The following is a 25,621-nucleotide window of genomic DNA, read 5'->3' as shown; positions in this document are numbered from 1 at the left end:
ATACTTAAATCAGTTCATTTATTTAGATAAGCTTACAACATTACAAAAGTAAATAAAAAGTTTATTTTATAACGGAATTCAATCCAAAATATCAAATATCACAGGTTCGTTTGATTTAAAGATCATTATGAAAAATCTCGACACTGAGCTAGAATTTAAAATTATACTTTGTCGCTCCAACACACCTATTAAATATATTTAATAAGCTGCAATTTAATCTTAAGTTATATTTTACGTTTATTTAAAAATATTTAGGATTTATCAAATAATTTTCAAATTTTAAAATTGACAGTTTTCTCTTCATTGCAAAATAAAACATAATTTTTTAACAACAAATATGCAAAATAAAACAATTTTTTAACAACAAATATGCAAAATAAAACATAATTTTTTAACAACAAATATGCAAAATAAAACTTAATTTTATGGATCTGCATTTGTTACTTGTTTACTTCAAGTGCATTATAATATATATCCTCCGCTTAACTTCAGTTCTCTGATTTCACCTTCTTTCTTACCCAAAAATAAAAGCAAAAAAAAAAAATCATATCTCTAATTTATTAATTTTGAGCCGGCGTCCTGGCATAGGGGTAGCGCGTCTTCCCCGTGATCTGGGCTTCCCGGGTTCGAGTCCCGGTTTGGGCATGGTTGTTCTTCCGTTGTTCTATCTGTGAGATGTGTGAATGTGCCCTCCTGTAAAAAGGGGTTGTGCAAGCGAATGAGTGATGCGTGAGTGGCAAAGTCGTACTCTTGGCCCTAGTTGGCGCTGCTATAAAAAATAAGAGACGTTCCCCTCAGGCTTTAGTGCCATAAGAAACAAACAAACAATTAATTTTGAAGAAAAGAAACCGTACAAAGATATATATAAATTAATAAAGCCATGATAGTTATAATTCATGTTAAATCTAATAATTAAATATGTTAATCTAACGTTAAATGTTTGACCCGAAAAACTCAAGTAGCAAAATATTGCGGAAGAAAGCTGGTATTTTTTTTTCGAATAGTATTTTCCATTAGAAACAAATGGTAATGAATATTTCCAACAGTTTTCTTCTCGTAAATTATTTTATTTATCGTTATTCGAACAAATAACATGGCAAAAACTTTTCATACTTTTGGCAAAAAATTTTCTAAGTGTGTGAGAAATGGGGAAACAAAATCAACCATGGTGTTCTGTCATATTCTATTAGGAAACGTGGCTTTTCTCTTTTTTTAATTTGACAGAAATTGTCAAATTATACATGTTGACTGTAACAAGTTGAATGGAAGAAGTATAACTAAAAATTTTGAGATAAATAAAATATGGAACATTTTTAATACTAATAAATATGGAAAAAATTATTTCAATTAATTAACAATTGATTGTAATTTTTTTATATTTCTTTATTAGAATGGATGGATTTCCTGGAATATGTCAGTCAACACTTTGCATTTAGGGTTAACTCTTGTATTGTACGATGGAGACCCGTTTCAAGAATCTCCCACAAGATTTTGGGATTTGGTGGACAAATTTGGCATCACTTCTACTTATATGTGGAGCAGCACAATCGATTTCATGGATATAAATAACTGGGGTCCAAGTGAGTTTTGGATTCTACTTTGATGCATATTAAAAGCTGATATTAATCTAATTCTAATTTCTTTTGTTTTACAATGAATAGAATATTATAAGTAATGTTTAGTATAAATTATCTATCGCATTTCTTTTCTTCTAATTATTTCAAAACAATATATTCAAAATAATTTAACGATTTTCAGTTTGTGTTATTATTTATAAATACATAAACTGGACCTTTATTTAAATAAATCTTTAGCATATATTTTGACACAAAAATCAGATGTCTGTTCATTTTTATATCAAAACTTTATTGGTTTAGCCTTCAATTCAAGACTGTACGCGATAAATTTGATAGTTTGAGATAATAGGAAAGCAAAATGTGTTTATTTTTTAAAAATTGTTAACAGGAACATTTATATTTCAAAATGGGAAGGTTAATTTTGTTTACGCGTTATTGATATCGTTAAATTCCCAGAATTAGTGATTTTATTATCAAAATAATAAAAATGAATAATCTTGGTTGTTTGCTTAAATAATACATGTCACAGCTTTAAATAATACATGTCATATTTTTGGTGTTGTTATTTCTGTTTGTTTGCTGTTTTTGAATACATAACTACTGATTCGCGTTCTTGTCTCCTTGTTTATTTATCTATTCGGTACAAATTTTGCAATCGATTTTGAATTAACTTCCCTATGAGTTAGGCCTGAAATTTAAACATTACTTAGAATAAATGACAATGCAATAACTAACACTCTTCTCTGTCTGTTCGGTAGAAATTTTTGGTAAAAACTTTCATTACCGATAGATGACTCCATGATAAATCTTAACAATGTGTGTGTTTTTAATTAATTTTTATTATTTTTTCCCTCGTTTTCGTGCCTGAATAGTTGTTTGTCTATTTGGTAAAAAAAATTTCAATCGATTTTAAATGAGTTAGAGACTTTTAATTTTAAACATAGCTCAAAATTGGATAACAATGTTAAATTAACTTGCTTTCTTATTTATCTGTTCAGGGCAAATTTTGTAACTGATTTTAAACTAATCAAAAAACTTTACTTACTGACAGATGGCGCCATAATAAGTCATAATAGTATTTGTTATTTCAATTTTTTTAAACAATTTTATTATTCTTTCCTGTCTTTTTTGTTTGTCCTTTCAATACAAATTCTGCAATCACTTTTAAACTAACTTCTCGATGAGCTAAAGATTTGAAGTTTTAAACATAGCTCAAAATTCGATGAGAATTCAATATTAACTCATTTCCTTATCTGTTCGGTGCAAAATTTTGTCATCGGGTATGGCTCATGGGTTAGAATCGTTTTGTTAAGTTGGTTTAGAATCGTTTTCAAAATTTCACACACAGAAGACTAAAAAGCATAAAACAATTATATAAATTAAAAAAATGTCTTTAACATATCACATTTTTAAAACAAACTAAAAAGTATAAAACAATTTCTTCTTGCTCCGTACAAATTTACAGATTTCTGAAAATGTTTAATTGCAAATTTTCACAAATATTCATCACAATCTTTGTTTTTTTTAATTATTTTTTACTTTTTAATGTTATTCGGTATTATTTTAATTAAATTTTAATAATATGGTATAGTAGGATGGTTATTTAAATAATTATTTTTATACTCGTTAAATTTATTTAAAATTAAAATGCTGAATTCTTAACGAATACAATTTCTTCATGAAAATAAAATGGAAGCAAATTGTGGAATACATGACGTCAGTTTTTTTTTTTTTTTTTTTTTTTTTTGCAAGTTACTGAAGATGCAATGGCCTGATAGAGAAGTTCATTTTTCTGAAGTCTTTTGTCCATATATAATAACCCTCGGTACATACGAGTTCTTGCGCAAGTAAAATAATCGTCGACGACGAAATATTCTCCCACTGGTGGAAAGGAAGATACCGGTTCTGGTACCACCCTTGTCATTTGAACACTATTCAAAATTAGACCGTCATTTTCGAAATATTTCTCTTGGTGCATTAGAAAGGAAGGACAATGTTACTGACCAATTTACCAACTAATCTAAGTGCACTTTCCAAATAGATTGAAAAGTAAGTGAAGTGATAAACAGGTGTTAAGAAAGCAAGAATTAATACCATCGAAAAGTTTTTATAACTTTTTCTTTACAGCCAGAAACTTGTGATTAAATTTAATAACTCCAAATAATTCAGTAAGCTTAAGTACCATAAAACCAGTTTTATCATGTTATATATATATATATATATATGTCGTGTGACTATTTTAAGCCAAGCTTTTGCACAGTAGCTTCTGAGTGTAAAGACCCCTGAACACCCGAGGGCAGAAGTCTGACTTCTAGCTCATATGAAGAAGAAACACGCATACATTCGTTTGCCCAACCCCTTTTCACGGAAGGGGGGGGTTCATTCACGCACCTCACAGATAGAACACAGGGTAGAGAACCATGCCCGAACCAGGACTCGAACCCGGGATGCCTAGATCACGGAAAATTATATATTATATTGTATATATAAGGAATATTAAAGGAAACACATATCAATATGTTAGTAATATTACTGTATTTTCAAATTTTTTTATTATTTTATATTTTAGCACCACAACATTCTTTAAAGACCCTGAGACAGATTTTTCCAATCGGAAGCCCAGCAAAACCTAGCACGTATGATTTCTTAACGAGGAAGGTGAAACCGGGTTTATTTTGCACCTCGGGGTATGGTAAGTGAAAGGAAACTTATCAATTATTTACGAATTTAATAATTTTTCTTAACCATTTACTAATTTCAAAATCTGCGTTAATTCGGAGATCTTTTAAATTAAAAAAAATAAATGACAAACGATTTTCATTCATCATTGTGATTTAATGAAGCAAAATGATTCAGAATAATAAAAAGTAAAAAAAGAAGCTTTCATTTGTAAATTGCAAACAGAAACATTTCTTTTAATTTAATATATGGATGACAATATAAAATCGTGTGGAGATAAAGTAATACTCTAAAAAGAATGAATTTTATACACATGGTACATTTTAATGAATATATTTATGAATGTTTTAAAGTTTGATTTCTCGTGAGATTAATTTTTGTGTTTTCATAATATTCTTTTCAGTGCCTCACGGTTTTGATTTAATATCCAGACAAATGGTCAGAAAATTGTTTTAATTGCAGTAATAAAAACGGATTTTAAAATCTTTTTTTTTATTGTTCTGTTTCACTTCATATATTTCACAATTCAGTGACGTAAATATTGAAGAATTTTAAAATCAATGCTATATACTGTTCACTTCGGTTTCTACAACCCTTCACACTTTTGCGCATGCGTCAGGATACGTTTATTTAGACAAAAAAGGGATGAAAAGAAAGAAGGAGATATTTACATTTAACAATAAGAGGAACTTGGATTATTTATGGATTTAGGCGATGTATAAACAGCCGATAACTCGTGTAATATTGGGAAAAGATACTGATTCACAATAAAATACTTTAGAGTTATTTTTATTTACTGCAAGGGCCTAAACAATAAATTATGATGGATGAATACAGGATTTCTGATTTTAAAATTTGGTAATTAACTTTTTACAAAATAATAATAATTTTTATGTGACAACACTTTTTTTTATTCATTATTAAATTTTTTTGATAACATTTTGAAATTAACAACGGTAAATAATAGCAATCGCATCTTATGATATTATATAAAATACCTTTCGTGCCACTTTTAAAAGCTTTTTCGCCTTTTTAACTAGCTGTATAAGTAATCAATACGCAATTTTGAATTAAAATAAAATAGTACCGCAAGAAACGATACGACATTCGCATGCTCGTGAAAAAAAAATTGAACCAAAAAGTATGTAATGAGGCCGAAATCAAAGTCAAAGAATGACGAATAATTCTCAAAATGCACTTTCCTACTGCGTCGCACCCCTTAACAAGGTAGAATCGTCGAAAAGTGGTAATCTCGGGATACTGAAAAGAACATTATTACCTTTCATATATTTATTTATAAATCCATTTCTAAAACTATTTAAATATTGTTTTCACATAACTGTTGGCAATACGATATTAATTCTGAATAGTTATGTCTGAATTCAACAACTCTTCAGAATTTTAAAACTCTAGAACAGAAAGAATACTTTAAGTTCTGAGGCACATATTTATTCATGATATTTCATAAATCTTCTTTTGAAATTAAAAAAAAGAGCACCACGAATTCTGTAAATTAAAAATATTTTGATTTCTTGGCGAGATTTTACGCCAAGTTTAATGAATTGAATTGAATTGAATGAATTGATTTGATGAATTGAAACCGCTAAATTTCTACACTCTTTTGGAAAATTCAGAAGTATCCAAGAGTACATAAAAACCTTATTGCAATCTTAATAAAGTAGACGTTGTTGTGCTTTCATTGAGAAAGTGTGGCAGGCGATCATCCTTGTTTTTGACCACGAGGAAAATGTTGCATTTTCCCGAGAGGTTAAGCCCGAGAGGTTATTTTGAGTTTTTCCCCGTTAGTTTGAATTATTGTAGTCTGTTGTCTATCTGTATTTACTCTGTTAAAAACTAAATTGTTGAGAAGCTTTAAATATGTGTAAATGCCTACCATAAATAAATATGGTCCACGAACTTATCCCTGCCATAAATAAATATGGTCCACGAACGTATCCGAATCATAATAAAAGAATGGAAAAGTAAAACACAGGAAATACCGAATAGTAATTTTTGTAGGAGAATTAAAATCCGTTTTCAAGTCAATTTCTGTGCTTGTATTTTTCAGATCAGTGGTACTTGTTTTTCATGCCAGGAACCACTAAGCCGACCGAGATAGCATTTACTACACACTTCCAGTCCCAAATCGCGGTCCCTCATGTTACTGGTAGCATATACCAATGTATTTTTCAACTATTTAGAAAGTGATGAACACTTCTAGTGTTTTACAGATTAAAAACTTTGATATTTACTACGTTGTGACCTTGGAAAAAACTGGTGGCGGGATTGGTCACTTACTACGTTTACCTTTTCCAATCTTCAAATGTTTAGAAAAGATCGAACGGTTCGTCACCAAATTTGAAAACAACACAATATGTATTTCTTTTTTTTCCGTTATTCTGAATTATGTTTCGTTATTTCAGGTTGTACTGAAGTGTTCGGCTTAATAAATGGGATGGATTCTAACATGCCTGTGTATAGGGGAGAACAGCAAGTGCCGTCTCTGGGAATGGACATTCGCGTTCTTGACGAAAACGGTAAAATATTTTTATTCTCGTGCCCACTTTAAAATATTTTTTGCCAATAAATTCAGAATTTTTAAATTAACTAAAAAAGAAAAGTTTTTTTATAAAATTGATAACATTCTTTAAAGTCTTAAAATGCACAGTTTGTAAATAGGGCAAATTTTCTACAAATGGGTTCATTATAAAACGTTCTAAAATTAAGTTCTGTGTATTAATGGATTTTCCTTTCAATATAAAGGCGCCCCTGTAATAGGAAAAAGAGGAGTTGTCGTTCTCGCCAATCCCTACCCTGCTTTGCCAGTGAGTCTGCTCCACGATGAAAATAAAGAAAAAGTTAAAGAATTATATTTATCGGAATATCCAGGTAATCTTGTTTTTATCAGAATATCCAGGTAATCTTATATTTATCCCAATATTCAGGCAATATCGTATTTATCCCAATATTCAGGCAATATCGTATTTATCCCAATATTCAGGCAATATCATATTTATCCCAATATTCAAGCAATATCATATTTATCCCAATATTCAGGCAATATCATATTTATCCCAATATTCAGGCCATCTTCTATTTATCAGAGTAATCTTGCATTCATCAGAATATCCAGGTAATTATATTAATTGAGTCCATGTGAAAATTGCACTAACTACAGTCTGATTCGCCCTATTTAATTCTTTGAGTTATTTTTTTTAATTAAATTTACTACATTTCAATCAATGTTGAAGATTTTTATTCTTTTCTGCGTTTTGAGATTTCGCCTTGTGTTGAGATTTCGCCTTCGCCTTTTGTTTTGTTTTTTTCCAGGGGGAAAAACCATTATTATATTTAAATTAAACTGCCCTTATGTTCAAACGTGCATAAGAATTTGACAATAAAAATAGCTTTTAATAATTGAGCTACTCAAATGATGGTTTCATAAAAATAATAAAAAAATCACAGTAAAATGTTTTGAGAAAAAAAAAACTGCAAAATAAATGAATTGGTATTATACTGTTATGATCGTTCAACTTTAATTTAGCTAGTTATGCACATATATTTTATAAAATGTAAAAATGATGATACATTTTTAAGTTTTATTTATTTAGAAAGTCATTAATATCCCCAATAACAATGATAAGCCGGCGTCCTGGCATAGGGGTAGCGCGTCTTCCCCGTGATCTGGGCGTCCCGGGTTCGAGTCCCGGTTTGGGCATGGTTGTTCTTCTGTTGTTCTATCTGTGAGATGTGTGAATGTGCCCTCCTGTAAAAAGGGGTTGTGCAAGCGAATGAATGATGCGTGAGTGGCAAAGTCGTACTCTTGGCCCTAGTTGGCGCTGCTATAAAAAATAAGAGACGTTCCCCCTCAGGCTTAAATCGCTGTCTTCGTAACAGTGGGCTTGTCCGTGGCAAGTGCCATAAGAAACAAACAAACAATGATAACTTCTTTTTACAAATTTAATAAATTTTTGAATGTAAATTTTTAAACTTCCCTTTTGCATTTAGATGATTATTTGATATTTCTTTATAATTATAAATATTTCGAAATGTTTCAACTCATAAGATTATGGTAAAGGGATATATGCACATCGATATTAAATAATGAATTCAAGATTCAACGAGCTCATGATTTATAATAAATAATGTATTTCCAGAAAAAGCCGAGGTGATTTTCTATAATTCAATTCTTTATTATCTAATTTTAGGATACTGGAACTTAGCGGATGATGGCTGGCAGAATCCGATTACTAAAGGATTAGTAGTCTATGGAAGGAGGTATTTCAAGTGTCATTTTGTTCCAGTAGGAAGTTAAATTGCGTATAAAATTTAACATGTGAGAAAGAAAATTCGGAAGTTTTTTTCAGATTTTGAAATAAATTAATAACAGTTTCTCTACTCAAATTATACAACCGCGGTTTTTTTTAGGCAATCTTAATAAAATTTCCGCAATAAAATTGTTTTGATTATGATTAAATGTATAAAGAAATTGCAAATTATATGCTAACTTTTTAAAAATAATTAAACCATCTTTCTTAAAGACATAATAGAACATTAGGGTTGCTTACTACAAAATCAGTTGAAGAATTTATTAGAAGAGTGAGTGATTCACATTGAATGAATGGAAGGATATTAAATGTTCCAAGGCGTCTGTAGGACTAAACATTTCCGTCATTTCTATAAAAAAAAAGAAAAGGCAAAAATGTAAATAGATGTATATAAAGTAACTGGTAAAGATTCGGAGACATTTAAAAAAATATCCATCATACGAAACCAAATCATATGAATTTATGACCGGAAACGACTTGCATATGAGATTTTCACCAGAAACGTGCATGTGCCAGTGATATTAATGAAAAAAAGTAAATAAATTAGATAAAGTATACGAAAGAGATTTATTGAACATGAGCATACGTTACAAAATAAATATAAGTAATTGCTACAATAACTATTAAGCATAACAGATTCAGTTTGAGCAACCTTGTAAGAAAACCAGTAAGCAGTTTGAGGTGGGATATATATCTATTTGGACAATTCTTAGTATTGGGTGTGCGTAAATGGATAACTCAACTTTTCAGAGCTATCAAAAGGAAACAAAACAAATTGCACAACGTTGCTGTTTATTGGAAATCAAAAATAATGGTTGATAGTTCAACACATGTACAAGTTTTCGACTTGAGGAGGTGTTTATTCCACAGCTATAAACTTAAGTTGATGAATATTAGACACCCATACCTGCAGCCTTTCAAAGCGTCACACCAGACTACTTAAAAATGCGAAATGAATTATGGTACCATCTCAATGAACAACATGGATGTACTTTGCTTCATTTTCTTTTATTCCCTTTAATAATATTCATAATATTCATTTATTTACATCCTTTAAACTAATCCTCGAAACAAAGTTTCTTCCATATCCATGCTCATCCTCAGACACTAAATTCTTATCTATCATTTCTTTTCATTCCAGACATCAGTTACGTCACAACTCCACCAAATTTTTGTAAGTCTTTAACTGAAATAATGCCATTTTTCAATGCCAAATTCACTTAGAGCAAACAATGCCAAAGGCCATAAACTTATAATGTTCCTGCCTATGTAAAATTGATTTGTCTTAATGCGTCTGATTTAATGTTTGCTGGACCCTATCAATTCATTCAATATACTTCTAAAATAATTATTATTTAAATAAAAATGTGAATACGATATTTGGAAATTTGATCTGTCTTTGGAATTAAAAAAATTCATTACTTTTCCAAGTGGATTGATTTTGAGAATGTAATGTATGCCAGTAGAGGTAGACCAGGAAAGAAAAATATGAGATAGTGACTGATCCTGATGTAAGAAATATTTGAGTATTGAAAACTTGAGAACAAAGTTACAAAAAATATTTAAAAAATTAAATGAAACCTTTAATATAGTTAATGAAATTAGGTCAAATTGTTCAAAAAATTACTTTTATAATGCCTAAATGCATTTGATAATGCAATACTGTATTTTATTTTAATAAAAGGATAACATAGAAGATTTCTCGCAGCAATTATCTTTTTCTATAAACAAAATTTTTCAAAAATCGTATTTTGATAAAAAGCTTGTTTCTAGAAAATCTTTGAAGATTCTATTATTTTACTTTGTTTTTAAAAAGGATTGTTTATTAAATAGGATTTCAATCAGTAATTTTTCATATTTTTTTTGTTTATCTTTACTATTATATTAGCACTTGTAACTGTATAAAGTATAAATTTTGCATAAAATTGTAAAATTTACAAATTGTTCATTTCATAACAAAATTTTTTAGTTAACATTTTTATCAAATGCAAAGATAATAGTCATATTTAAAAGTCTGTTTTTATTTTAGCGATGAAACCATGAATCCAAAGGGTGCAAGATACAACTGTGCGGATATTTATTTTGCTTGTAAGCAATTTATCAAACTTTACTTGCTAAAACTTTTTCAATCTAAATTCTAGTTCTATGAAGTGTATCGCCTGGCATCAAATGGATATGAGTGAATCTAATGTGCGCTATGCGTAAACGAGTTAAAAGAGTATTTATTTTTCCTTTCGCTAATGACGGCCAAAGTTGCACATGTGATTTAATAGTATGAAGTTTGTTGTTTGTCTCAAGATCCCATTGTGTCTGTCATTTAGAATAAAAGAGATTTTTAGTAATAAAATGATTATAGACAACTCTTTTATGGTGCAGTACATCCTAAAAGTGAAGTGATTAATAAAATACATTTATGCTCATGCGATTCAAATTTAATGCACCAATTTCATTTTGTTCATTGAATAATAACTTGTATCCATGTAAAATGAATTTGACTTCAAAATAGCAATAGACAATATGAAACTACATATTATACAACATATACAATTATGTTGACATACGTTGTGTATGAGTTGGCTGTGACAGAGGAATCGACTGAGTTCACATGCGTATCACTATCTCAAATTTAATTAGCAAATGTGGCATCTAGTGGATGTCGGATATATTAGATACTAACTTATATGAAGCATAAAACAGATAACCAGTGCTAACCAATTTAAAACATTTAATAGATGCTGAATATAACAGTCTTTCTTCGTCAGACTCTTGGCAGCTGTTTTTATTTTTACTCCAACCCGCTTTAATCTTGTTATTTTAACTGAATTAAAATTGTATAAGATGCCAGGTTTAATGAACAAGCTTGATTCGTAACATCTGCAATTAGCATTTAAATTTGTTATTTTCAACTTTCAAAAATACCTTAAGTTTTCTAAATGAAATTAGCTTAGCAAACTTCCAAAGATTTTAACTAATTGCACTTATTTTTTTTTCTCCTCTAATATTATGTTCTTTTTATAGTGGAAGATTTCTGTATTTATCTAATGTTATGTTTTTTCTACAGTGGAAGGTTTCCCTGGACTGAAAGACTGTGTTGTTGTCTCGCAATACAACAAAGACATGGATGAAAGAGTTATCCTGTTCGTTAAAATGCTCCCAGGTCACTCACTTACTGATGATGTCAAAGAAGAAATCAATAAAACCATCGAACGGCATCAGACTTACGAACATGTTCCTGATATCATAATGGAAGCGCCAGATATACCGGTAAGTTGAATCATTTATCGAATTTATACTTTAATCTTGTTGAGGAATATTTCTGGACTATTGTTTTGCATATTCGCGGTAAAGTAACACACATAAAAATTGCTTTTTTCCGAAACTACTTTTTACTTTTTTCCAAAAAAAATTTTTTTTTTTTTTTTGAAAAATTACTTTTTCGAATTCCGGGTGTTCGAAAAAGTAACGTGGATATGTGAAGAGATAGGTCAAAATTTCAAAATAAAATTTTTTACTCTATTACAATACCTTCTCTTTAAATATTTCGTGCACTAAAACATAAAAATGGAAAAGAAAATAATTGAAAAGAAGTTTATTGGATTGAAAAATAAACTAATTATTGGATGCTTTAAAAAAATAGCAAATGTAATATAAAATAATAAAAATAGCAAACGTAATATGAAAAATAGCGAATTTCTAGCGATTTTTTTCTTCCTTAATAAACAAAATCCATAATAAATGTTTCTTTCATAATAAACAAGGAGTAATAGCCGAGAAAAACGCACCAATTACATTTTTTTAGAATATAGCAAAAAAAATTTAAATTGGCAATTAATACAAAAAAGATTTTAATCGATATGCAATAATCAGATGCGTTTCAATCATCACGTTTGCTATTACGTCATTTTCGGAAGTAAACAGGGGTCCAATGACGTACATTGCCTAAGGGCCTCAACAGGATTTGATCGGGCCCTCTAGATTAATTCCTGTTGATTCCCGCAACAAAATTAAAAACACTGAAAAATAAATTTCTATTGAAAGTTAAGTTAAGTTTTAGCGTTAAGTTTTCTAGCGATAAAAATTGAGAAATGAAATACTGGAATTAAGATTTTATAACTCTATTAATTCTATCAAACTACAATGAGGATAATTTTACTTTTCTGTTGCTTCATTGTATTAATTTATATTTAATTAATTAATCATACAAACTATTGTGAAACATTGTATTATATCTGCTTTTTGATATACGTGATAAGCATAATTTCTGAGATTTTCTCGGGAATTGTATGCAAATCCTCAAATTTTTAAATCTTAATGTAAATCAATAATTTTTTGAATGTTAATGCAAATCCACTAATTTTTTGAATCTTAATGCAAATCCGCAAATTTTAAATTGTTAATGCAAATCCACTCATTTTTAAATCTTAATGCAAATCCAGTAATTTTAAATTGTTAATGCAAATCCAGTAATTTTAAATTGTTAATGCAAATCCACTCATTTTTAAATTGTTAATGCAAATCCACTCATTTTTAAATGTTAATGCAAATCCACTCATTTTTAAATGTTAATGCAAATCCACTCATTTTTAAATGTTAATGCAAATCCACTCATTTTTAAATTGTTAATGCAAATCCACTCATTTTTAAATTGTTAATGCAAATCCACTCATTTTTAAATTGTTAATGCAAATCCTCTAATTTTTTAATGTTAATGCACATCCACTCATTTTTAAATGTTAATGCAAATCCACTCATTTTTAAATGTTAAGACAAATCCACTTATTTTTAAATGTTAATGCATGAAAATCCACTAATTTTTAAATTATTTTTTTTTATTATAGTATAACTTGACTGGGAAGAAAATGAATGCCTTGGTGAAGAAGCTTATAAATAAGAAACCGATTATGAATGCTGAAATTGTCATCAACCCATCTTGTTTAGAATTCTACAAAAACTTGGATTTAGGCAAATTTTAATATTTTTAAAAAATTTTATGTGTAATTAATTTTGTAATTGGTTCAATAAATTGTATTTATATTTTTAATAGCAATTTTTGGGGCAATAATATTTACTTGGCTTCATTAAAAAAATTAACACCTCTCTATTAACCTTTCTAAAAACACTGGAGTTGAACAATTTTCGCATATAACAATAAAGATAAAAGAGGTTTTATAATCATACTTTCATTGATGATCTAAAAAGTAAAGAATACGACTTTTAAAAAAAACTAGCCGCCTTTGGCTATCAGCTTCTTTCTCAGAATGAAGACTTTCCTAGTCATCAAATTCTTAATATCAAATATATTGATTTAAAATTTGACTTATGTTGTTTGATGCCTAAAAAATCTATATAAAAATTTAATGGAAGCTGAAATATATGCGAAAATCAATCCCATTTTTCTAGACCTGCTAACAAAGTAAAATATTTTAATATTAATAAAAAACTAAATGTCTGATTACGGCGGGAATTTAGAAAAAAAAATCTCAGCAAGCAATAAAAGTTGCATAATTTATTTATGGGTGAGGTATCCAAGAGTAGCTACCTGTTGCAGGTTCCTCATTCCTCATGGTTCGAAGGTTTCGAGAAAAATTTATCAATGAGTTGAATTTAGTTTTTGTGTAAACAACAACAGAAGGAAATACGGGTGATGTAATGTAAGATGTGAATTCTATCAAATACATAATTTAAATTCACACCCGTATGGTCTTACCATAACTTTCTTTGTATCAGTGTTCATCCAAGAATAATAATCATATTTCAAGTCAAAGAATATCCCTATGTTTTTAAAGATCTTAGAGATTTCTTTAAAAAAGAAGTTGAAACTTCAAATTCTATAATACGCATTCACTTCGAAATTTTTTTTTTTTTTTTGCTCATATAATAATTTTAATTCATTCATTCCTTCAAAGATTTAAACTTTAATGCAAGAGGGAAAAAAATATTCAATTGCGTTATAACTTGCTAATAAAAGTATGGAAATAGTTTATATCTAAATATGTTTTCTAATGTGGCTATCATAAAAAAGTTCTGCGTGTAGACGGAATAAAAAATGAATCAACTACAATCAAAATGCAACATTTGAAGATAATAAAGCAATGAAAAATTTATAGAAATCAAATCATATAATAGGAATGAATACAACATTAAGATATTGCCAAATTAGGAAATTTGATCCTATAATTTCTTATTCCTCAATTAAAGTCAGAAAGTTAATTACTTCAAAATTTTTAAAAAATCTACAAATTTTTAATACCTTAGTTTTAAAAACAATATCAAAACATATGAATAAATACTCAATGAAAAAATAAAAATGATACTCCACTATCTAGTTTTAAATGTTAAAAGTTAAAAAACATTTGAATTATAAATACTTAAAACGATATCAAAATTCTGTAGAGTAAAAGCAAAGCTAAAAGTCTACTTTGAAACATATTATTTTGAAGTCTGTTGGAGAAAATATAACATTATTCAATAAAAATATTTCAAATTAGAAAAAAAACATTTAATGAGTTTAAGTTAAAAAAATCGCAAAAGATTTACGATGTATCAACTATTACGTTTTCCATTACCTAAAACTAAAAATTAGATCCAATAAAAATATCCAAGTTTTTTTACCATACCAATGCGAGTAATTTGATCTTTAACTGTAAATTTCAAAGGGCAAAACTCGCTTATTTCTTCGGTGCAATCGAATTTGGGAACCATGAACCTCCGATTCAAAAAAAAAAAAAAGACTACATTGAAATAAAACATATAATACGACTCAAAATAACGTCGGCACGATGAAAGGATGAGCCTGTTGCACTCAAGCAAATTGAGCTGTGCTCCTGATGGTGCAGAAGCTTAGATTGGATGGCTCAGAGTTGATGAATCAAATTTCATTTCCACCATCAGATAAATTTTCAAAATTATAAGAACACCCTAAAATAGACCGCGATCTTTAAAATAAGGCTTTAATCAACTAAAGAAATCAAGCAAACAAACACAACTTATGACTTAGTAATTTTGTTTAACCCTTTCTAGGGCCGTGAGAAGTATGCTTCCCACTAAATTTATCAATCTTTGTATGAATTTATGTAGGTTGGCATAAGTTCTGACACATTTTTTTAGAAAGACAGAAACTTAGATGCTTCCGTTCTTTATCTTACACAAAATGATGTGTCTTGATTTGTTACTTAATTATTAATTAACCAAATTAATGAAATTAAATTTATCTAATAAGCTAAATGAATCCCTAATTTCAAGCCTAAAAATATTTTAACATAATATGACTATAAAAAAATGGCCCTTTAAAGGGTTAAAGGCATTAGATATTACAAAAATATAAGAAAGCAGATTGACATTTTGTAGAACCGTATATTTTTTTGTGATTGGCATATAAATTTTCAAGTATTAGCAATCAGTTTAATTAGTAGCAAGATCCGTCGAGGCAATAAAATTTATCCAAGACACAAATGGAAGTTTTGAGAAGATGTTTTATGCTATGCTTGTGTTTAAGCTTCTGATAAAAATAAATTGAGAGCCTCTTTTACTATTATTGTTTTGCATTTGTAATTTTTGAAGAGACAAACAACAAATAAAATTTTATTCTTTGTATCTTTTATGCCACTGTTGTATTATATATTGTTTTGGCAGACATCCAGTTTTCGGAAGGTGACCTTGAGTTTTGAGGTAAGTTTTTACCTGTTTCCTTTTATTTGTTATTTATTTTGCTAAAGTTAGTTTCAACCTTATTTTGGAAATTCATTTTTTTATTGAAAAAAATTATCAATAAGAAAAAAGGAGATATTGAGTTAAAATTTTCTAGTTGTTTTTGTGTCTAGTTTTGGAAATTTCGATTTCAATCACTTCCCCTTCTCCATTCAAGGACTGATAATATAAAAATGAAATACGGTCAGTGAGCCTTCTAGTAAGGAAGAAGAAAGAAATAATACGCTGCTTTTATTTAAATGAATATCAAAAAGTCCATATCAAAACGGAATTGTTCACATTCTCTAGTTCAAAGTCCTATTTCCTTATCACGTATACAAGCACAGTGTGTAAAAGTTTCTACATCTCTCTCAATGCCAAATTTATCAAGCTGATAAAATTAAATGTATGCATTTGATAAAATTGACACGAGAATAATTGTTCTGCAAATTTGTAATAATCACTGGATTCCAAATACAGATATCGTTTCCCCATTTGAATTTTAAATCAAGCTATTTTGGTATAAATTTCTTTTTAATATCTTAATCCTTTAGTAGCAAATAATTTATTATAAATTTAAATTCAAGTTTTATTTCAAACGTTTTAAAATAGAAAGCCATTAATCATTAATGAACAAAATAAGTGTTAAAATATTAGAGAAAAATCTTATCTTTCATAAAACTAAAGAAAAACCAATACTAATGTAGGATATGATAAAATGTACATCTAAAAACAAATTTTTTTTGACTAAATGAATTATAAATATATTTTAGAATTCTTAACTAAAAAGTAGTGATTTCATTTTGCAATTTGTAAGAAATTTCATCATAGTGTAGTCCTTATTAATAAGAAAATCGTATATATACGATAAATCGCAGTTAAAATATTTCATATGCAAAAAAAATTACCTAGACCAATTTTTGTTAATTATTTTATAATTTCTGAACATTTTATAAGATGGAGTAAATACCACACAATAAAAATATATAATAAACAAAAACCCTCCATAAAAATTAGGACAACAGGTTAAACAAAAGAATTCCAGCCTAATACAAGTGCTATATAGGAATTATTAATAAAAGCCCATCATAACATTTTATCATTAAACTTTCATAACATTCTTTTCCCTCTATATTCCCAGCACGCGTTACTTCATTTGAAAAAGCAGGTGCAGGATTTGATATAGGTTTGAAGCAAGATAAAAATAGCATTGACCTTCATGACACGAGGAAATAGAAAGCGTTTAAATATGTAGATAACTTAACTGAAAGTCAATGACCTTGGAAGTTTGAAAGAATGTCATTCCTTTCGGACTGAAGTAGCTTGCTCCACATTTTTTAACACTCATGATCTGTTTCTTTTCTACTTTTTCTGCTCATAAAATTCCAATATTTATATGTTTACTTTTTCAAGATACTGGAAAGAGAATGTCAGATAAACTGCAAAAATTTGACGCAAAGAAAGTACCCAAGATAGTTTGTCAACCAATACCAATTATATTATTTATTACCAATATGGAGCCATCTTATTATTTCCTGCCATTTCTTTTAAACTCTTCTGCTATATAAGTAAAAAATTTTCATTTACTTTTTTTTATCTCATTTAAATAACTTAAAATTAATAATTATTTGTCAATCAAAGAAAAGCGCCCTTATATTGGATCATGCTTGCCTATTTTTCAGCTGCTTTACATCTAAATTTCAAATTAAGTATCAACTCCATTTGTCTATAAAACATAGAACCATCAATATATGATTGCATAATAAAAATGGGGAAACAAATCTTGAGAAATTGTATCGTGAACAAACCTATTTTATTAAAAGGCAGCTCATTTTCACATCTTGTTGTTGTTGTTGTGTTGTGTCTTATGGCACTTAACAAGCCCGCTGACCTTATATTTGCTGTTTAAATTCATAATTTGATAATCGTAACCAGGTTTGTTTTGTTTTTTTAATTTTATTCATCTGCTTCGAAGTGGAGGATTTCCCTGGTATGAAGGACTGCATTGGAGTTTCTCAATACAACAAAGAAATGGACGAAAGAGTTATATTATTTGTGAAGATGCTCACAGGTCACTCACTCCCTCACAGATGAAATTAAAGAAGAAATAAAGAAAACCATAGAAAGCCATCTCACTCACCAGTTTGCACCTGACATTATAATGGAAACACCAGACATACCGGTAAGTTGTTCATAAAATTGTATCTTCAGATAGCATTTCGTTATATGATAAATTATAAATCTTGAAAGTTAAGTTTATATCTAAGTACAATAAAACAAGTTTATATATTTCCCTTTTATAAGAATACTCCGGAAAAATTTATAAATTAGTAAAATTTATGAAATTAATCTGCTAAGATCACTGAAATCAGAAGGAGAAAAAAGATTTTTAGGAGAAATATTATATTTAAAGTGTATAAAAACTGAAATATCTAAAACATAAATGAAACTATCCAAAGAATTATATAAGATTGAAGATTATTATACATTAACAAATAAGAATAAAACAAAAGGTATAAAATGAATCCCAGACAGAAAATTTTATCAAGAATACCTTCAAGAAGGAATTCAAAACAAAAATTTTCCGTTTCTCACTTATAAGTCATTTGCACTTATACGTCGTTTCATCGCAATTCCTGTTCAATCAGGAACACTATAATAATAAAAAGTTTCATTTCTATAAACAAAGCTTCGATTACACGTTCGTTTACATTAAGACATTTCATGTAATTTATGTTTTATAAATCGTTTACATGAATAATAAAAAGTTTCATTTCTATAAACAAAGCTTCGATTACACGTTCGTTTACATTAAGGCATTTCATGTAATTTATGTTTTATAAATCGTTTACATGAATAATAAAAAGTTTCATTTCTATAAACAAAGCTTCGATTACACGTTCGTTTACATTAAGGCTTTTCATGTAATTTATGTTTTATAAATCGTTTACATGAATAATAAAAAGTTTCATTTCTATAAACAAAGCTTCGATTACACGTTCGTTTACATTAAGGCATTTCATGTAATTTATGTTTTATAAATCGTTTACATGAATAATAAAAAGTTTCATTTCTATAAACAAAGCTTCGATTACACGTTCGTTTACATTAAGGCATTTCATGTAATTTATGTTTTATAAATCGTTTACATGAATAATAAAAAGTTTCATTTCTATAAACAAAGCTTCGATTACACGTTAGTTTACATTAAGGCATTTCATGTAATTTATGTTTTATAAATCGTTTACATGAATATACCGTTTTATCACATCGTTTATCATACATGAATATACCGTTTTATCGTCATATCTTCATTCTTTCGTAACCATGACAATGATATATAACTAATGATATAACTTATACTAATAAAATCTTGGTTATATGTAATTTTCCCCTTTCTGAAATTCGAAAATTCTAATCTACTGAGGGAAGAGATCCCTTTCGAGTAGTACGTGAATTGTAATTGATTCAAATATCAAGACATTGGAATTATCCACGATTGGTGAATTTATAGAGAATGGATTATCTGATTCTAATTTAAGCTAAGATATATAAGAATATGAAAAAATTGGTCATCTTTCTCTAAAAAAGTAGTGGCTCCATTGAAATATTTCAAATTTATTTTATTTAGCAAAATGTTAGTGATTAGTTTGTCAGAACATTAGTGAATAATTCAACTTATGATACTGTTCTAAACACTTACACATGTTCAGCGTGCGGTTGGTGGGGAAAGACGTTTTTAATTAAAAGTATAACTGCATGCACATAAATCTTATAAAATAATGAAGGTATAATTTATACTCAAGTTGGGAAATAAAGGCAGGATTTTTCCCATTTTTGTAAAAAATTAATTTTGAAACTTAATTATTGTTTTGAAAACTATGTAGATATATGCTAGAATTATCTTTTATACCTTTAAAACCATTTCTTCTAAAAAGATTTACAATTAGGAACATCAAACTTATAATCGAAGTTTTCTTATCGAAATTTCGATTATAAGTCTTTATTTATAAATCATTTTATGTGGTTCCCTTAGAAGACATAAAAGGTTCGTAATGGTATCTATTAAATCTGTATGGAATAAAAAAAAACTTTCAGCTCCATTATATTCTTACAATTCTATTCAAATCATGCGAACAATTTCAACATTTTGATATTTAATTGCAAATCAAACCAATGAAAGTGACCAATCGGAAACTTCCTCCCATATTCCTTAACAAAGGCATTATTCCCACCCGCAGAATAAAAAAATGGTGGATTTTGTACAAGCTTTAAATTTTCCAAATCTTTCGCTCATTTTTCTTCGTATTTTAATGAAAAAGAACGAGCATGGATTTTCAAACCGAGTAAAGTCAACCATCTAAATCTCTGACCAGCCACGAAGGCACACGGATTTAAACCATAAAACTGAATGACCACACCGCCGCAACAGCAACATTGGCGGGAACTGTGGTTGAGTCCTAAGGGCATCACCGGCAACGGTACAACTCTCCCCGAAGGAAGTACGTCCCGTCATCGATGGGAGGAGTCAGATCCCCCACCTATTAGTGTACCCTTCAGGGTGGCGAGATCCAACCACCATGCCGGAAGCATCTCATCCTCATTTCGAGGTGCCCCCCGGGGGGTTTTCAAACCGAGTAAAATCAAAATTCGACACAGAATAATAAGTTTAGCAGCAACATCACATACCAAATTTTATTTTACACACACCGAATTTCACAATCTTTGCATTTTTTAGATATCGTGCTTAATATGAGTGTACGACAGAAGCTTAATTTTTTTGTCGTATTAGGAACAAAATTTAATAAAAATCTACACTTTAATGGTTAAAACCGTAAATCAAATATTGTTTGTTTACTTCTATGAACTTTGTAAGCAATATGTCGACTTACATTCAGAAGGACAGACTAACAAACTTTCTTAGATTGGAATGGAGATTTTATAGAAATCAATAAATGGAAATTAAGGAAAATTTATATAAATCAGCCAATTTAGTATAAAAGCAACATGCCAAATTCCTTCCGCCTAGCTCAAATGATTTATTATTATTATTATAATTATTATTACGAAAAAGCATTAGAAATTGGCACACATTTCGATCTCCTCACATGAACTTCCGTGCTGCTGCCGTCAACAACCAATACAAAATATATCAGCATGGCATTTCCGTGAAGTCTGTGATCATCTAATGCTACAGGTATCCGATGAGTACAGTAATGTACAGCCTAATTAAATTTGTAAAATCAATAAGTTTTATTTTGTTGTATGATGAACATTGTTTTTCATGAACAAATATTTCAATACAATTGAATATTATGTTTAATTTGTCATAAATTGAACCAAAATTTGTAGAGCTTGCGATTCCCGCAACATGTTTCTTTTTGCATTGTGTCCATTTTATTCACATTTCATTCAGGAAGTATCATATTTGTCATGTTACAAAACGTCTATTATAACCAAAATGTGAGTACTTGTCATAATAATAAGATTACATCTATGGCAGTAAATATTTTTTTCATAAATTCTTATTTCCTTTATTTATTTATTTATTTATTTTGCAGTATAACCTGAATGGGAAAAAATTAAATGACTTGCTGAAGAAACTCATAAACAAGAAGCCCGTTCTGAATGCTGGAAGTATCATCAACCCGTCTTCTTTGCAATTCTTCCAGAATATGGATTTGGGAAACTTTTAATGCGTCCAAAATCATTTAAATACCAAAATACCAAATATTGTATAAAATGAATAATAAATCAATAAAGTTTTTTTTACTTTATGTTGATACTAACCAAATGATTGTGCGTCTCTCTCTCTCTCTCTCTCTCTCTCTCTCTCTCTCTCTCTCTCTCTCTCTCTCTCTCTCTCTCTCTCTCTCTCCTGTGCATGCGCAGGAATAACTTATCAAAAATATGTCTTCTGTTTTGAATATCACAAGAAAAACTAAACAAACTAGACAAAGAGGAAGTCTTGCCTTTTAACATAGTCAATCCATGCAAGATTTTATATTTAGGAAAAGTAAAATATATAATAAATAAAAAAAATTTCGCATACAGAGAAAAGTGGGTGATTATTTCATGTACCCATAGGAATAATTATTAACAAACTGCAGATGATTATAATAAGTAACTTACTTGAAAATAGTATTTGTCATAATAATAGTTATGGCGAATTCCGATAGAGGGCGACTCAGCACAAAAGTGTTGCAAATGCAAATGAAATTTTTGAACAGAGTTTTACATTTTATATTATTTTTTTTACTAACTCTGCGTTGCTATCAGCATTTTATGAAGTACATGAATACGTTTTTCTACATTTTTGTAATATTCAGCACAAAAATGGAGAAATGCAAATGAACTTTATGAACAGAGTTTTAAATATTATGAGCATTTGATGAAATGTATATTTATATATATATATATATATATATATATATATATATATATATATATATATATATAGCATTTTTCAATACTCAGCAAAAAAGCTTTATTTTGAATGTAAGAAGAAAAGATGCATTTACTTTTTGGCCTTCATTTCAATCATTCGAGATATTCTAAATAATGATAAAGCATTTTTTGATATATAGTTATCGGTCTTACAGACATGTTATCAGAATTTCACAATACATGCCCCCCACTCCTCCCCCTCTAACAAATTTATTGCATCAATTATTATATTTATTTGCATGCTTTCAGAGCAAATTTAGAATTCTTTTATTTATTAATTGTAACATTATTGAATTGTAACATTATTGAGTTTTATATTTTCTTATATAAATAAACAATTAATTATGTACAATTAATTAAATGACAGGGGCATTTTTACACCTATATAGTGACAATAATTCAATTTATATTCCTCTATGCAAATTCTAAGATAAATGTTTTTTTTTATTCTGTTATTAGTTATTTTCAGAGCTTTGTCTATATAATAAGAAGAAGGTTAAAATATCATATAACAATCAAGAAATTTTCATAAAATATTCAAATGTTATATCATTTTTATTTTCCTTTACCAGAATTCCTAAATAGAATATTTGCAATAAATCATTCATTTTAAGAAGAAGGTTAAAATATCATATAACAATCAAGAAATTTTCATAAAATATTCAAATGTTATATCATTTTTATTTTCCTTTACCAGAATTCCTAAATAGAATATTTGCAATAAATCATTCATTTTAAGAAGAAGGTTAAAATATCATATAACAATCAAGAAATTTTCATAAAATATTCAAATGTTATATCATTTTTATTTTCCTTTACCAGAATTCCTAAATAGAATATTTGCAATAAATCATTCATTTTAAGAAGAAGGTTAAAATATCATATAACAATCAAGAAATTTTCATAAAATATTCAAATGTTATATCATTTTTATTTTCCTTTACCAGAATTCGTAAATAGAATATTTGCAATAAATCATTCATTTTAAGAAGAAGGTTAAAATATCATATAACAATCAAGAAATTTTCATAAAATATTCAAATGTTATATCATTTTTATTTTCCTTTACCAGAATTCCTAAATAGAATATTTGCAATAAATCATTCATTTTAAAATGAAATCACCATGTCAACATCAAAATATATTGTTTGTAATGAATTCTTCCACAAACAAACATAAATGCAAGATCACAATTAGTGTCGCTTTCAAGCTCAAAGTTCTGATAACTTTATCATATACACGAGTTCAATACATCAATTTGTAGATGTCTTATAAATATCGAACTCTCTAAACTGATAAGATTAAATTATATTTTCTCACTTGATAAGGTATATGACATAAAAAATAATTCAGTCAGAGTTAGAAATCATATAGAAAAACAGCTCATGTTTCTCCTTTTTTTTTGTTATATTGTAGAACTCTGTTTTAGGTACGTATCAATCTTTTAAACGATTTTCTTTAGAAAATTTTAAAGATAAATTTTCTGTTGTCAAATAACACTATAAGCATGGTGTTAATGTGATTAAATAAAATAATTAAATTCTGTTGAAATAAATATGATTAAATTCTGTTTCAATTTTAAAATCAATATTTAACAAATATCTCTAAATAAAGCTATGTATAATTTGTATCAGATATCAAATAGAATATATTATATCATTGGTAGAAATTATTCAAAAAGATAAATTATCTACTTTGAAAACTAATTATTTTCGCAATCAATCCAATATTTGTAAAGTTACGTAATCAAGTATAATGAATATTAGAAGTAGTTAAAAAAAATTGCTTTTTAGTATATTAATTTTCCAAACATGCTGAATTCACTTTGAAACATTTCTAAAAAATTACAATATAGCCATTTTGTCATTTCTTTGCCTTATATCCAAAGCTAAAATTCCTATATTAAAATATATGAGAATTATTTTTTCTTAAATAATTAAAGCAAAAAAGATTTTAATTATTATAATTTTCTTTGGTTATACGTTTTCTGAAACTAAGGTTTGTAAAAACATCAACATGCCAATTTTTTTTCAATGTTTTTATTTATATTTTTGTTTTCTTGTTATTTGTATTCTAACTAAGATTTTTATCTTATAAAAAGTGTTTAATTATTTTATAATATTTACAATAAACTAGCAATACTATGCATATTATAAAACATCAATAAAATTGTATAGTATTTTAAAAGTATGTTTATGTTTTTAAAGTTGTAAACGCATACAAGTCATTATTTATCGGAAAAAACCATATTTTGGAATGCTTTTTTTTTTTTTTTTACATATTTCTGAATTTAAGCAATATTATCAAAACAGACAGTTATTCTCCTTCAATTAAATAACAGAATAGCTATTCTCTTTAAAAGAAAATAAAAATATTTAAATACTTTATTCAGTGACATATTTAAACGCCTTTTGGCCCTAGGTAGTGCAAATTAGAAGGTCTCCTTTTTTTAATAAAACGGTCAATTTAATTTAACATTTCAACGCATTTCTAACATATTAATGCTTAGTTTAATCTAATATTTTTTTATTCAATTAATTTTCAGAAAATGTTTTTGTTTTTTATTCATTTATAACGACTCAAAACTCCCCGTGCCATCACATTTGTATGCAATATCATTGAGGAAGGTGTTTTTGTTTTATAAATATTCTAATAACTAAATTAACACAATGAATCATATAGGAACCCAATGAATTAAATTATACACACTATATTATACTAATATTCCTGCTTATAGTGTAATATATAAAAATGTACTCTTATATTATACTAATATTTTATCATTCATAGAATTTGTATTTTTTAATAAACTTTATTTTTGTGGTTACCATACAAAAAGGTTTTTTTATCAACTTACTTTTGATCCCCCTCTCAGCTTAAAAACCTTAAGAAACAGCTTAGTCT

General features: G+C 28.0%; 2 protein-coding genes across 2 annotated transcripts in view; both read left to right on the top strand.

The window, feature by feature from the left end:
• The window catches only part of LOC129988800 (acetoacetyl-CoA synthetase-like), a 30,120-nt gene extending 16,552 nt beyond the window's left edge, over positions 1–13,568 (top strand). Inside the window, exons 11-18 of the mRNA XM_056097072.1 lie at positions 1,391–1,580; positions 4,147–4,269; positions 6,680–6,793; positions 7,020–7,145; positions 8,465–8,534; positions 10,614–10,672; positions 11,646–11,848; positions 13,423–13,568. Of these exons, the coding sequence (XP_055953047.1) occupies positions 1,391–1,580; positions 4,147–4,269; positions 6,680–6,793; positions 7,020–7,145; positions 8,465–8,534; positions 10,614–10,672; positions 11,646–11,848; positions 13,423–13,557 (1,020 nt within the window). The 3' untranslated portion in view covers positions 13,558–13,568. The remainder of the gene's footprint in view (positions 1–1,390; positions 1,581–4,146; positions 4,270–6,679; positions 6,794–7,019; positions 7,146–8,464; positions 8,535–10,613; positions 10,673–11,645; positions 11,849–13,422) is intronic.
• Positions 13,569–24,027: 10,459 nt separating this feature from the next.
• Positions 24,028–25,621, top strand: part of LOC129988454 (acetoacetyl-CoA synthetase-like) — a 34,969-nt gene continuing 33,375 nt past the window's right edge. The window contains exon 1 of the mRNA XM_056096685.1: positions 24,028–24,146. The gene's annotated coding sequence lies outside the window, so the exon portion shown is untranslated. The remainder of the gene's footprint in view (positions 24,147–25,621) is intronic.

Source organism: Argiope bruennichi, chromosome 10 (assembly GCF_947563725.1).
Source record: "Argiope bruennichi chromosome 10, qqArgBrue1.1, whole genome shotgun sequence".
Lineage (NCBI taxonomy): Eukaryota > Metazoa > Arthropoda > Arachnida > Araneae > Araneidae > Argiope > Argiope bruennichi.
The sequence above is the reverse complement of the archived record's forward strand: the minus strand, read 5'-3'. Positions and strand labels throughout refer to the sequence as shown.